This window comes from Myxine glutinosa, chromosome 13, assembly GCF_964187855.1.
Source record: "Myxine glutinosa chromosome 13, kmMyxGlut1.1, whole genome shotgun sequence".
In the NCBI taxonomy this organism is placed as follows: domain Eukaryota; kingdom Metazoa; phylum Chordata; class Myxini; order Myxiniformes; family Myxinidae; genus Myxine; species Myxine glutinosa.
The window spans coordinates 87,784,572-87,799,375 of record NC_136273.1 but is presented as its reverse complement, the minus strand read 5'-3'; the positions used below and the strand labels follow the sequence as shown (position 1 = coordinate 87,799,375).

Genomic DNA, 14,804 nt, shown 5'->3' with positions numbered 1-14,804 from the left:
TTTCCGATATTCACCTTCAGACCTTTCGCCTCCATACATTCCTTCCACTTGTTCATCTTCTCCTTCATTCCATGCTCTCTCCCCAATCAACATCAGATCATTTGCATACAACAACTCCCACGGTAAACCCTCCTTTACGTTCTGAGCCAGCACCTCCATCACAGTTACAAATAGTAGTGGCCTTAGTACTGACCCCTAATGTACTCCCACCTTCACCTCAAACTCACCACTGTTCCCGTCCTTCGTCCTTACAGCTGTGTGCGCTCTCTCGTACATTGCCATCACTACTCTGATCAACCATTCCTCCACTCCAGCTTCCCCAATGCCCATGTCACTACTTCACGTGGATCCCGATTGAATGCTTTCTCCAGATCAACAAACTCAACAAACAACTTCTTCCTCTTCGCCATGTACTTCTCCTACAACTGCCTTACAATAAAAGGCACGTCTGTCGTTCCTCTTCCTGGCATAGGCTAAATCGAAACTGTATTTTGTCGATGTTCACTGTCTTCCTTATCCTCTTCAAAACTCTTTCCAATACCTTCATTCCATGCTCTAATAACTTTATCGCTCCATAGGAGCCACAGTCCAGAGGGTCACCTTTCCCCTTGTATAGAGGGACGAGTGTATTCCGTTCCCAATCCACTGGAATGCGGCCTTCTTTCACCACCAGATTGCAGATCTCTGTCATTCTCTTCACACCCCAACTTCCCGCTGCCTTCAACATATCTCCCACAACTCCCGTCGGCCATCCCGCTTTTCTACTCTTCATTGCTTCTATCGCTTCCTTAACTCCCTTCTCAGTTATCTTCTCTGTCGATCCTAAAACTGGGTTACTCTCCATGTTGCCATCCCATTCATTCTCTGCATTCAACAGCATTTCCATATATCTCGTCCATCTTCCTTTAATTCTATATGGGTCCACAACGATCTGTTCCACTTCATCCTTCAATCAACTCACCCCCATCACATCACACCTCTCTTTCGCTATCTGCTTTGCAATCCTGAAAACCGCTCTCTTACCCTCTTTCGAATCCAAGTGTTCTCCGAACATTTTCCTATATGCCTCCTGCGCCCGCTGCTACCTCTTTCTTTGCAGCCTTCTTGGCTGCCTTATAACTTTCATGCTCTGCCTCTTCTGCCCCCGAATCCTTCACCTTCTGCCACTCCTTGAACTTCTTCCTCTTCTCGTCAATCTTCTTTCCAACTTCATCATCCCACCACCATGTTTCCGATTCCCTCAGTGGTCCTTTTGTCCATCCACATACCTCACCAACGGCTCCCAACAGACTATCTTTCATTGACATCCAACCACTTTCAAGCTCACCTACATCATCCTCTACCATACTCAGCCTCTCTTTTAATGCCTCCCTCACTGTCACCTCTTTCAACCTCCACGCCTTCATTCTCGGTTGGTACTTCACCCGTTGAACTCTCCTCGCACCTTTCACCCTTATGTCGCAGACAACCAAGTGGTGCTGTGAAACAGCCTCCTCCCCCGGGATCACCTTTGTGTCCCGGAGGTGCCCTCTATCTCGCCTACGCACCATCAGGTAGTCAACGGTTGTCGTCGACCGACCTGACGTGTATGTAACAAGCTTATTATCCTCTTTCTAGAACTGAGTATTACAAATCAACAAATCAGCTCCATCAGCAAACTCCAAAATCCTTTCACCTTTTCCATTCCTCACACCATATCCGTAACCCCCATGAACTCCTCCAAAACCGTTTATACTCCTTCCCACATGTCCATTTAGGTCTCCTCCTACCACAACAACTTCCTCATCTTTCACGTTTTCCATCAGCTTCTCCATCACACACCAGAACTTGTCCTTCTCTTCATCGCTCCGACCGACCTGCGGAGCATATCCCGAGATGACGTTCACCAAGAGCTTTCCAATCATAATTTTCACCATCATCTATCTTTCACTCACTCTCGTCACACTCACCACACTGTATAAAAACTCCTCAGAAATCAGGACACCAACACCATTCACGCCCTCCAGGCACCCTTGCCACACAAACTTGTATTTCTGTCCCTGCCTACCCTTCACCATTCTCACGCCACTTCCCTTCCATCTCGTCTCCTGCACACAACATATGTCCACTCTTCTTCTGACCAATACTTCCATCACTTCTCCTGATCTCGCTGTCATTGTCACTACATTCTATGTCCCAACCCTCAGAAACCGATCTCCAGGTCGGGCATCAGACCTTTCGTCGTCATAAATGGAGTGATTTCCTCCCTTGTTTCGATCGGGTTCCCCACCTTGATTTTTGAGAAGAGGGGGTGAGAACCCCCACGGGGTACTTCGGGCTGTACCCTGCCCATAAGTAATTGTAATTGTCATGGTTCCCTTTTTGAGGCAATGTTTTATGGCCGGATGCCCTTCCTGACGCCAACCCTTTTAGTCGCCTCTTATGACACGTCGGGATACGGTGTACCTATTCTAAACCGGGGTACACACCGGGTAATGAACCGAATACATCTGTGCAAAAAAAAAAATGAATGTGAGTTAAATAATCAATCACACACAAGCATGTACATATATGGACCAGCAGGATGGCTTAGACTCTAAAATAATGCACAGTCGCCTCTAAGCTGTCCAGTGGGGGTTCAAATCCCGACCCAGGTATAAACTATCATCCCAATGTTTCACAGGCAGGGTGATTCATCAATGTGAGTTCCCTTCCTTGGATGGATGTTAAATGAGGATCCCATCTGCCCGCATTATTTGATGGATGTCAAAGATCCCCATGGTGTCCTTCATGAAGAGTAAGCGAGCCATCGCCAGCATGCTGACCAAATTCCAAATTCCTGCCCTGATTACTGCTGCGAAAACAATAACAAACCACCCAGTATAACCCTGACCCCTCTGAAACAAACACTCTGAAACAGTAGTCAGCAATTCAGACCGACAGGCAGCAGCCTCTTCCCTCTCTTCAGACCATGGACAAAATCACAAGCTGGTGAAACACTTGGAATATGTCTTTCAATCCTGACGAATCTCACATCCTAACTATGTCTCTCCGAAAAGACCGACTGGACAACCCTTCCATATACTTTCTTAACAATCCTCTCCAAGAAGTTCTGTCACTCAAGCTTTTGGGTCTCACTATCTGCCATGATCTTTCCTGGGAAAACCACATTTCAAATCTGGCCTCCAAAGCCAGTCGCCCACTGGGCATCCTCCGTCGTGCGAAGTCCTTCCTTGGCACAACTAAGCTTCTCACCACATACAAGGCTTTCATCCGCAGCTTGATGGAGTACTGCTCTCCCTCCTGGGCTGGTGCTCCTGCCTCACACCTAGCTCGACTTCAAGCTGTAGAAACCAAAGCTTACAGAATCATTGGAATCTCCCCTGATTAAGCTGATTCTGAGGGCCTATCACTCGCTCACCGCAGGCAGGTTTGCGGTCTTTCTGTCTTCTACAGACTCTTCTTTGGCCTTGCATATCCTGCTCTCTCTGTGGTCTGTCCCCCCAAATATTCCTGCAGGACACACAATGTCTATCAGCAACCCTCTTCTGGTGAAAACGCCAAAATCAAGACTCTCTGCTCATCTTCACTCTTTCAATCCTCTTTTCTCCCACCTCTGGAACCACTTTCCACACTCTCTTTAGTCCCACTCCTCCCTCCAGGTCTTCAAAACAGCTGTTCACCACCATCTCTTATCTTCCCCCATCCAAAACCTTGATCTTTTCTACCCCTGTTAATACACCCCAAACTTACCTCCTTCAAAATCCATTTTCTTTCCTGAAAGTCCTTGTAGTGTCTATCTTGTTTATCCCATGTACCCCGCCCTAGCCCTCTCCCTTCCACAGATTTCCTAATGTCCCTGTTCTCTGCTATTGTTGTGCTTCCCTCTCTGTCCCCCTCTTGTCACCCGCTCCCTTTATTATATGTTATTTGTGTTAGCTCTTATACGAGCCTCGACAAAGTATGCAAAAAAACCCGACTATGGTACTCTGTGGAATTTTTGGCGGACCCTTTTTGATGTAACTGGCTGCTCACACGCCTGGTTTAAATTTAGTCAATTGTTCTGTAGCTGATCGTCTGCTTTGCCTTGCATTTCAAATTAATGCATGGATATCACGATCCTGGAGTATGCTCTTCTGCCCACTGTTGCCCTTTGCTGATGAAGTATTTCCCTCGGAGTTCCATGCCAACATCACCTTGGATGCCGTTGCTTGTGAAACATCAGCAAGTTTAACTGTGTTTGTCACTGAAGCTCCTGCCAAATGTACCCCACCAATCACCCCTCTTTCAAAGTCACTGAGGTCTCCTCTTGCAGCCACGCTAGCCATAATTATAGGCAACCAGGCCTGTGCAGCATTTTTATACATGACCCTAAGCATGCTGGGATGTTATTTGCTTAATTAACACATGGGCCACATCTGTGCGGAAGCTGTTGCTTTCAATATACTTGGTGTCCCTCATTTACCCAGGTGTTTCCATTTTTTTGTCCACTACCTGTACATTGCAACATGAATTTTCATCTGTGCAGGTTGCATTTGTGTGGTTTGCGTGATTATAGTAACAGTTCAATGTAAAAAGAAAACTACCAACAGGTATCCTTCCGATGCCAATATCCTCAACTACTCAGAACCTCCATTGTTTATTGGGTGTGTGACATGGAAAAGTTGATTCAATTTTGGCGAAGATTCGAACGTGGATCCGGATCAGAGTTTTTAAAGTGATTCATCACCATTGAGTGATAGGATGAAAAACAATATATAGCACGATATCTCAAAAAGTTATGGACCGATTCAGATGAGTCTTGGAGTTCGAGTTGGTTGTGTGACGAGGACGAATCGACTCGATTTTGGTGAAGATTCAAATAAAGATCCGGATCCATTAATTTTTTTAAATTTTCCAAGTGATTCTTCACCATTGAGTGATCAGGCTAAAACATTATATAGCATGATATTTCAAAAGGTTGTGGATGAGTTATAACTAAACTTGGGGGATGAGTTGGTTCAGTGACGAGAATGAGCCGATTCGATTTTGTTTCAGGCCCGAATCCAGATCCGGCCTATCAGTGGGATACAAAACATAAACTGTTCAACCTGGTGGAGGTATGCGCTCCACCGAGTGCCCGTTCTAGTTTAGCGTCTATCTTGTACTTGGTCTACGACTGTACTGGTCTACGACTGCCCTACCAGCTGTCTTTTGCTCACCAAATGATGAGGCTCAAACTGATGATTACATCGGATCAAATCAGAGTTACATCACCATCACTTTACCCCAAATTAATAAGGTGGAGGTAAACATCAGAAAATATTGTCGTTTACAACCTGTTGTGCCACAACAGTTTGTGTCTTCTTTTGTCCATGCGTGGCAGACAGTATCGTGCTCATCGCCTCCTTTGGGGTGCTTGCAGCGGGGATGCAATGCAGCTCCTTGGGTTCCTCGGCCACACGAGGATTACATTTCCTGCAACTCCTGCGGATGATCGGAGTGGACCGTCGAGGCTGGATGTGGGAACTGCTCTGGTCCGTTGTCATGGAACACAGCAAGGTGTGGTTTGATGCGGTGCCTCCTACGGTTTTGGGTTTTCATTCTCATTCGTTTCTCAATCTCTTTCTCATCCTTACCTGCACAGTTATCATTCGGGAGATGCTTGTCTTTAAACTCCCCATTCTTCGGAGTTGCAGGCACATTTGTGATTTACTGCCGGTCCATTTAACATCTGAGCTCTCGACATGAGATGTGCAAAATCCAATTGTCGTTGCACAGGTGTAACACGTAAAAGTGATGCAAGCTCTTAAGAATCAACTTCTGAGCTTTAATCCAGCTGACATACGACTGCCGACTTCCAGTCTATAAGGTCCCAATTAGCTTTTGGTGTGAGAAGTTTATAATGATGCAAATGCTTCTGCTGGAGGTGTTAAACAGAAGAAATGGAGATACTGTAGCGGCTGCCGCTGGGGTTACACAATCGCCTTGCACCTATCAAGGACGCGGAGCGATCACCAGGCCGGGCTCGTCCAGGACGCCCGGGCAGGCCCGCGCTCGACTTGCCAGGCCTCGGTCGGGACGCCCGGGCAGGCTCGCCCTCGGCTTGCCAGGCCGCAGCCGGCCCGCGGGGCCACGCCCCCTGGCGCCAGGCCTGGGCAAACCCCCTGGCGGAATAGATATATATTGCCGACCGAAAAACGTTTTTCCCAGAGTGCCTGAGTGTTTGATTCTAATAAAGCAGCTCAGATGAATTCAAGCTTTTTGTCGCGTCCATTCTTTCGATCGACGTGGGAGCCACAGCTCCTTCATTGGTGACCTATCGACATGGACACGGCAGTCGCCCTTAAACTGCCTACCTTCTGGGAGGCTCACGCGGCGGTTTGGTTCGCACAAGCGGAGTCCCTGTTCGCCCTGCGAGGCATCACGGCGGACGACACCCGCTTCCACCACGTGGTCGCTGCGCTCGGTTCAGCCACCGCAGCCCGCGCCCTGAGCCTCCTCGAGAGACCGCCAGCCGCGGACAAATACGGCGCGATTAAGAAGCTTCTCCTCGATGCTTTCGCCCTCCCAGCGGCGGAACGCGCACGGCGCCTGCTCGATTTGCCGGAGCTCGGCGACACGCGCCCTTCCGAGCGAATGGACTACATGCTTTCGCTGCTCGGCGAGCACTCTCCGGCATTCCTGTTCCGGGAGCTGTTCCTCCGTCAGCTGCCTAACCCGGTACGCCTCGCCCTGGCAAGCACGACGATCACAGATCCCCGGGCCCTTGCCAGAGAAGCCGACAAAATCTCCGCCGCGGGACAGCGCATCGCAGCGGCGACATGGGACCCGCCGCCGCCTGATGCACCATCCATGGCGCCCGAGCACCCGGCGCGTTCGACGGCCGAACTGCCGACGCAATTGGCGGCCGCTATACCGAGCCGACCACGTTCAGCACGACGTCCGAAGCCTCCACCCGACCAAGCGTGGTGTTCCTATCATGCCAGGTTCGGACAGAAGGCCCGGACATGCCGACCCCCGTGCACCTTCGGCGGGTCGGGAAACGGCCAGGCCGGCGTTCATTACCTGCCATGAACGCCGGCCACAGTCACACGGGCAACTTACTGTTCATCACGGATAAAGCGTCCGGACGGCGCTTCCTGTGCGACACCGGCGCCCAAGTGAGCGTCATGCCCGCCTCTGACCAGGACAGGCAATCCGCGGTTTGCGGCCCCTCCTTGGTTGCGGCCAACGGATCGACTATCCGCACCTTCGGCCCGCGCAACGTCACCCTCTGCTTCGGCGGCCAACGCTTCGCTTGGACGTTTGTAACCGCCAACGTGCCCATGGCTCTGCTCGGCGCCGACTTCCTCTGCGCACACGGACTGCTGGTGGACGTCCAACGGCGTCGTTTAATCAACGCTGAAACCTTCAGCTCCCTGGTATGCACATTGAGCAGCTCCGCGCCGACCGAGCTGGCACGCACCGTCCCGGCGGCGAACGAGTTTGCTCGCCTGCTCGCGGAGTTCCCGGCCCTCACGCGGCCGACGTTTTCGGCCGTCGCAGTACGGCATGGGATCGAGCACCACATACCAACCACGGGCCCGCCGGTCTACGCCAGGGCCCGCCGCCTCGACCCAGCCAAGCTTGCCGTTGCGAAGGCCGAATTCGACGCGTTGGAGCACCTCGGCATCGTGCGGCGCTCCGATAGCGCGTGGGCCTCGCCACTGCACATCGTGCCAAAGCCGGGGGGTGGATGGCGCCCGTGTGGCGACTACCGCCGTCTTAATGACGCTACAACACCCGACAGGTACCCGATCCCGCATATCCAAGACTTCTCCGCCCGTCTGGCGGGACGGGTCATTTTTTCAAAAATTGATCTCATACGGGGATATCACCAGGTACCTGTCAGGGCGGCCGACGTCCCTAAAACGGCAGTCATCACGCCGTTCGGCTTATTCGAGTTCTTGCGGATGCCGTTTGGTCTCAAGAACGCGGCTCAGGCGTTCCAGCGCTTGATGGACGGCGTGCTGCGTGACCTGCCGTTCCTTTTCGTTTACCTGGACGACATCCTCGTCGCCAGCACGTCCCGGGCCGAGCACCTCCTCCACCTCCGAACACTGTTCGGGCGCCTCAGCGAGCACGGCCTCATCGTCAACCCGGCCAAATGCCACTTCGGCACGACGGCCGTTGATTTTTTGGGCCACCATATCACCAAGAACGGGGCTGTGCCGCTGCCAACCAAGGTCGAGGCCATCACCACTTTCCCGCGTCCCCGCACCATAAAGGCCCTGCAGGAATTCCTGGGAATGGTGAATTTTTATCACCGCTTCGTGCCCCGCGCTGCTCAACTCATGCGGCCCCTCTACGAAGCCCTCCGGGGCAAGCCGGCCAAGCACGACATCGCCTGGTCCGCAGCAATGGATGCGGCCTTCCAAAGCTCAAAGCGGGCCCTCGCCGACGCAACACTGCTCGCTCACCCGGTGCTCAACGCTCCCATCGCCCTCACCACGGATGCCTCCGACTACGCGGTGGGCGCCGTACATGAGCAATGGGTGAACGGGGTTTGGCAGCCACTCGCTTTTTTCAGCCGGCAGCTCCGGCCGAACGAGCTCAAATACAGCACGTTTGACCGGGAGCTCCTCGGTCTACACCTGGCCGTCCGCCATTTTCGCCTCCCTCCACGGCCTTTCCCACCCGGGCCGGAAAGCTTCCCAGAAGCTGGTGTCGGCGCGTTTCGTCTGGCACGGCCTTCGTCGGGACGTCCGCGATTGGACCAGCGCCTGCACCGCCTGCCAACGGGCCAAGGTCCACCGACACACCCAGGCCCCGCTGGCACCTTTCACCGTGCCCGAACGACGTTTCGACCACGTCAACGTGGATCTGGTGGGCCCCCTTCCCCCATCACGAGGGTTCACACACCTGCTCACCATGGTGGACAGGACCACCAGGTGGCCGGAGGCCGTTCCCCTCGTCTCCACCACCACCGCCGACGTGGCGCAGGCCTTCATCGCCACCTGGGTCGCCCGCTTCGGCGCACCGGCGGACATCTCGTCAGACCGCGGACCACAGTTCACCTCCGAGCTGTGGGGCGCGGTCGCCCGCAACCTGGGGGTCAAGCTCCACCGTACTACGGCCTACCACCCCCAAGCAAACGGGTTGTGCGAGCGATTCCACCGCTCCATGAAGGCCGCGCTCATGGCCGGCCTTCAAGACGGCGGTTGGGCCGACCGGCTGCCGTGGGTCCTTTTGGGCCTTCGCACGGCCCCCAAGGAGGACCTCCAGGCATCCACCGCCGAGCTGGTCTATGGCCAGGTGCTACGCGTCCCGGGCGAATTCGTGCCCGACGCTACCAGCCCCTGGTCCGCAGCTCGCCAGCGCTCGGACCTCCAGGAGGCCGCCCGACGGTTTGCCCCCGTGCCGACATCCCACCACGGTGACCCCCAGTCCTACGTCCCCCCAGCACTCCGCACCGCGGAGTATGTTTTTGTGCGTCACGACGCACATCGGCGGCCACTCCAGCCGCCGTACGACGGGCCCTTCCGGGTGCTGCGACGGGACGACAAGTCGTTCGTCATCGACATCGGCGGCAGGTCGGACCGGATTGCAGTGGACCGCCTCAAGCCGGCGCACGTGGACGTCGACCACCCACCACGGGTGGCCCTCCCGCCGCGGCGAGGCCGCCCCCCGTCCACGGTGCCCCCCACTCGACCGCCCACCACCTCACCGGACCCCCTCCCACGACCCACCAGGGGTCGCTTCGGCCGGGTCATCAGGACCCCCCTCAAGTTGACCCTGTCGGTGCAAGTCGATTCTGGGGGGACGTGTGTAGCGGCTGCCGCTGGGGTTACACAATCGCCTTGCACCTATCAAGGACGCGGAGCGATCACCAGGCCGGGCTCGTCCAGGACGCCCGGGCAGGCCCGCGCTCGACTTGCCAGGCCTCGGTCGGGACGCCCGGGCAGGCTCGCCCTCGGCTTGCCAGGCCGCAGCCGGCCCGCGGGGCCACGCCCCCTGGCGCCAGGCCTGGGCAAACCCCCTGGCGGAATAGATATATATTGCCGACCGAAAAACGTTTTTCCCAGAGTGCCTGAGTGTTTGATTCTAATAAAGCAGCTCAGATGAATTCAAGCTTTTTGTCGCGTCCATTCTTTCGATCGACGTGGGAGCCACAGCTCCTTCAATACCTTTATAGGAAACGGCAGTTGTAAGTGACCTTAGATTATTAGGAAGAGTGATAATCTTGATACAGATTTCTGAAAAGACTTTCAAGAAACGTTTTGACGCAGTCTCCTCTCCATGCTGCAAACCCAGGTTTGAATTCCATCTCTGATGCCATTTGTCCAACGTGGGATTGTACAAGTTCCTGGATTTGTATTAGATGCTGTGGGGAAATAAAAAGGTTTCTATCAATCATTTTTTGTGATTTCGCCAACTTGTCAAATGCCGATGCAGGTGTGACATTTCAACCATGCAAGATGGGTGAAAAGGTGGTTTAATAGTTTGACTTGTCCGCACCACGCTTTCCACTAGGAACTAGTCACGGCATGGTACATTGGCTTCCTCATCCTCATCTCCTCATCATTCCTTGTTTATATGGTCGAGAAGGATAACAACAAAAAGCAGTTCCCGACTTTCGCCGACTCTCTGTGGTGGGGAATGGTATGTATGGTGTCCAATTATCTTTTCATACATGCAGTAAAGCTATTTTGAACACGACTCATATTCTCTCATCTTCTATGAGTAGTGTTGAATGAGGATTAAGGGGACGAAATAAGTCAGGTGCCTTAAAGGAGGTATATTAAGGCAAACAATAGTTATTTGAGATCAGCATAATTTTCCAGCCTGTGGTAGGATATGTATTGGTAACGATGAAAACGAATAGAAAGGAATATAAGAAAATGACGTAATCATTAGACTTTTAGAGTGTCCCCTCTCATTCTGGGAGGTCAGCGGTTTGTACCCCGACTGACTCATACCAAAGACTTTAAAACATGTACATTTACAAAGTATGAAGGATAGAGCATGGACAAACAAGTCATGTTTCAGATAGATTTTGTATATTGAAACGAATTGCACCACAGACACAAGGGCCTTCGACTAGTTTGTGAGAGTCTGAGCTCAAGGGCGAAGAATGGTTTTGGAGTTATCAAAAATATATGTTGGCTAATTTTTTTTAAGTACTTGCCAATATAAAGGTTGATGACAACATCCCAGGTCCTCCCAGGTTTCAAAGTATCCACCTCGGTTTCAATAAGGGGTCTTGTTCTCAAAGTGTTGTTACGAGGGTGCTTTTCAGGTTCATCACTGAGCCTCGGATCGCTCCCATGAACGTTTGTGGCAATACTCCCAGGAATGATTTTTAAGATCTCCATGAGGTTCTTCTTCATCATTCCTGTTGCTCCAATAATCGCTGGTACAATTTTGGCACTCTTCAGCTTCCAGGACGTTTCACTTCATTTTTGAGGTCTTGGTATTTGGTCATTTTCTTGATTTCTGCATTGTTTAGGTCAAATCGCTGGGTACATCCTCAATTAGCAATGCCTTATTTTCCTTTTTGTACCTCAGTACTATATCCAGTCACAATGCCTTGTTTTCTATTTTCATGCTCGATGGGACCATCAGGTCGTACGTGAGCATTACTTCCTTGTTTTCAGTGATTGGATTGGATTCATTTTTCCATGAGTTTTTCTCGAACTGGAATATCATATTTTTTGCAGATGTGCCAGTAGTAGGGGGGCAATGGGGGTTCTAAAACACACCCAATTTTACATTGAAGTGAATGGGGAAATGCCTTGGAACTTATGGACCACCCACCCAAAAACCCCAAAAACATCCGTCTATTTCTCCCTTCCCCATCTAAACCATTAACAAAGGTTAAATCCTCAATAGACCCCCAAACCCTTTGTTGATTCTAAAACACACCCAATTTTACATTGAAGTGAATGGTAAAAAGGGAAAAACTATTTCTAAAACACCCCCTTAACCCTTAAAAATTCCTCCTATTTCTCCCTCTTCCCCGAGCATACCAACGAATATTTATTCACAAGCCACGTCCACTTTTCCCATTATTCCATTGATCATACCCTAAAAATCCGTCTATTTCTTCCACTTTCAAATAAAACGATTATTAAATATTAAATCCTCAATCGACCAACTATTACAACCTACACCCACTTTTTGATAAACCACGCCCACTATTTCCAAAACACCCATACCCCTAAAAATCCACCTATTTCTCCCACTTCCTCCAAGCCCTTTGTTGGTTCTAAAACACCCATAACCCTCCTATTTCTCCCATACTTTCTTTGAACTCATATAGAGAGCCAATGAATATTTTTTGATTCTAAAACACTCATACCACGACATTTTCTCCCATACTTTTTTGAACTCATACAGAGAGCCAACGAATATCTGACTATGTTCTATTTTAGGGAATAACTTAATTTTCTTATTACATTCATCACCATCAAGTATATTGATATGATATGTATGTTTAAACTTGGTTCTTGGTTTAAATATCTTTGTTGGGCAGAGCTGAAGTGATAAACCTCTCTTATTACTCTTGTTTGAACACCTCCTGAGCCACATATCATTTTGAGATTGAGTAAATTATTTTTCCATTGAGCTTTTGATAACCATCAAAGTTTTCTGTCCATTCAAGAATGTTTATTTTCTTTACATCCTCTAACTTGTTTGTATTTAAATTTATCAGCTTATTTGTTTTATCTACTTTTGCTTGTTATTTCTTCATCAAGACTTATTTGATATTTCTCATATTCGTGATGTTTTCCATTTTTTTCCTGTGATTTTCTCCACTCTTTGGTTTGGTTATTGCTTGGTTCTATCATTCATATACCAGTAAAAAAAGGCAACGGTAGCCCGTTAAAACCCCCCATCCCCCATTTAAAAAAATTAATTCTGATGTTTATCCGAACACTTATACGTACTTATATTTTAAATATCTTAACTCTTATGTTTATCTTACATCTTAACACTTATACTTATCTTAACACTTATACTTATCTTAACACTTATACTTATCTTAACTCTTATACTTATCTTAACACTTATACTTATCTTAACTCTTATACTTATCTTAACACTTATACTTATCTTAACACTTATACTTATCTTAACACTTATACTTATCTTAACACTTATACTTATCTTAACTCTTATACTTATCTTAACTCTTATACTTATCTTAACTCTTATACTTATCTTAACACTTATACTTATCTTAACACTTATACTTATCTTAACACTTATACTTATCTTAACACTTATACTTATCTTAACACTTATACTTATCTTAACTCTTATACTTATCTTAACTCTTATACTTATCTTAACTCTTATACTTATCTTAACTCTTATACTTATCTTAACTCTTATACTTATCTTAACTCTTATACTTATCTTAACTCTTATACTTATCTTAACACTTATACTTATCTTAACTCTTATACTTATCTTAACTCTTATACTTATCTTAACACTTATACTTATCTTAACACTTATACTTATCTTAACTCTTATACTTATCTTAACTCTTATACTTATCTTAACACTTATTTTTATCTTAACACTTATACTTATCTTAACAGTTATACTTATCTTAACACTTATACTTATCTTAACACTTATACTTATCTTAACTCTTATACTTATCTTAACTCTTATACTTATCTTAACTCTTATACTTATCTTAACTCTTATACTTATCTTAACTCTTATACTTATCTTAACTCTTATACTTATCTTAACTCTTATACTTATCTTAACTCTTATACTTATCTTAACACTTATACTTATCTTAACTCTTATACTTATCTTAACACTTATACTTATCTTAACACTTATACTTATCTTAACTCTTATACTTATCTTAACTCTTATACTTATCTTAACTCTTATACTTATCTTAACACTTATACTTATCTTAACACTTATACTTATCTTAACTCTTATACTTATCTTAACTCTTATACTTATCTTAACACTTATACTTATCTTAACACTTATACTTATCTTAACTCTTATACTTATCTTAACTCTTATACTTATCTTAACTCTTATACTTATCTTAACACTTATACTTATCTTAACTCTTATACTTATCTTAACTCTTATACTTATCTTAACACTTATACTTATCTTAACTCTTATACTTATCTTAACTCTTATACTTATCTTAACACTTATACTTATCTTAACTCTTATACTTATCTTAACTCTTATACTTATCTTAACACTTATACTTATCTTAACACTTATACTTATCTTAACTCTTATACTTATCTTAAGTCTTATACTTATCTTAACTCTTATACTTATCTTAACACTTATACTTATCTTAACTCTTATACTTATCTTAACTCTTATACTTATCTTAACACTTATACTTATCTTAACTCTTATACTTATCTTAACTCTTATACTTATCTTAACACTTATACTTATCTTAACTCTTATACTTATCTTAACTCTTATACTTATCTTAACTCTTATACTTATCTTAACTCTTATACTTATCTTAACACTTATACTTATCTTAACTCTTATACTTATCTTAACACTTATACTTATCTTAACACTTATACTTATCTTAACACTTATACTTATCTTAACTCTTATACTTATCTTAACACTTATACTTTTCTTAACTCTTATACTTATCTTAACACTTATACTTATCTTAACTCTTATACTTATCTTAACTCTTATACTTATCTTAACACTTATACTTTTCTTAACTCTTATACTTATCTTAACACTTATACTTATCTTAACTCTTATACTTTTCTTAACTCTTATACTTATCTTAACACTTATACTTATCTTAACTCTTATACTTATCT

The 14,804-nt window shown here is 46.9% G+C and overlaps 1 protein-coding gene across 1 annotated transcript in view; it reads left to right on the top strand.

Annotated features, from left to right (window-relative positions):
- The window catches only part of LOC137439100 (potassium voltage-gated channel subfamily KQT member 4), a 333,803-nt gene that overhangs the window by 187,325 nt on the left and 131,674 nt on the right, over positions 1-14,804 (top strand). Inside the window, exons 4-5 of the mRNA XM_078767763.1 lie at positions 5,345-5,520; positions 10,474-10,602. Of these exons, the coding sequence (XP_078623889.1) occupies positions 5,345-5,520; positions 10,474-10,602 (305 nt within the window). The remainder of the gene's footprint in view (positions 1-5,344; positions 5,521-10,473; positions 10,603-14,804) is intronic.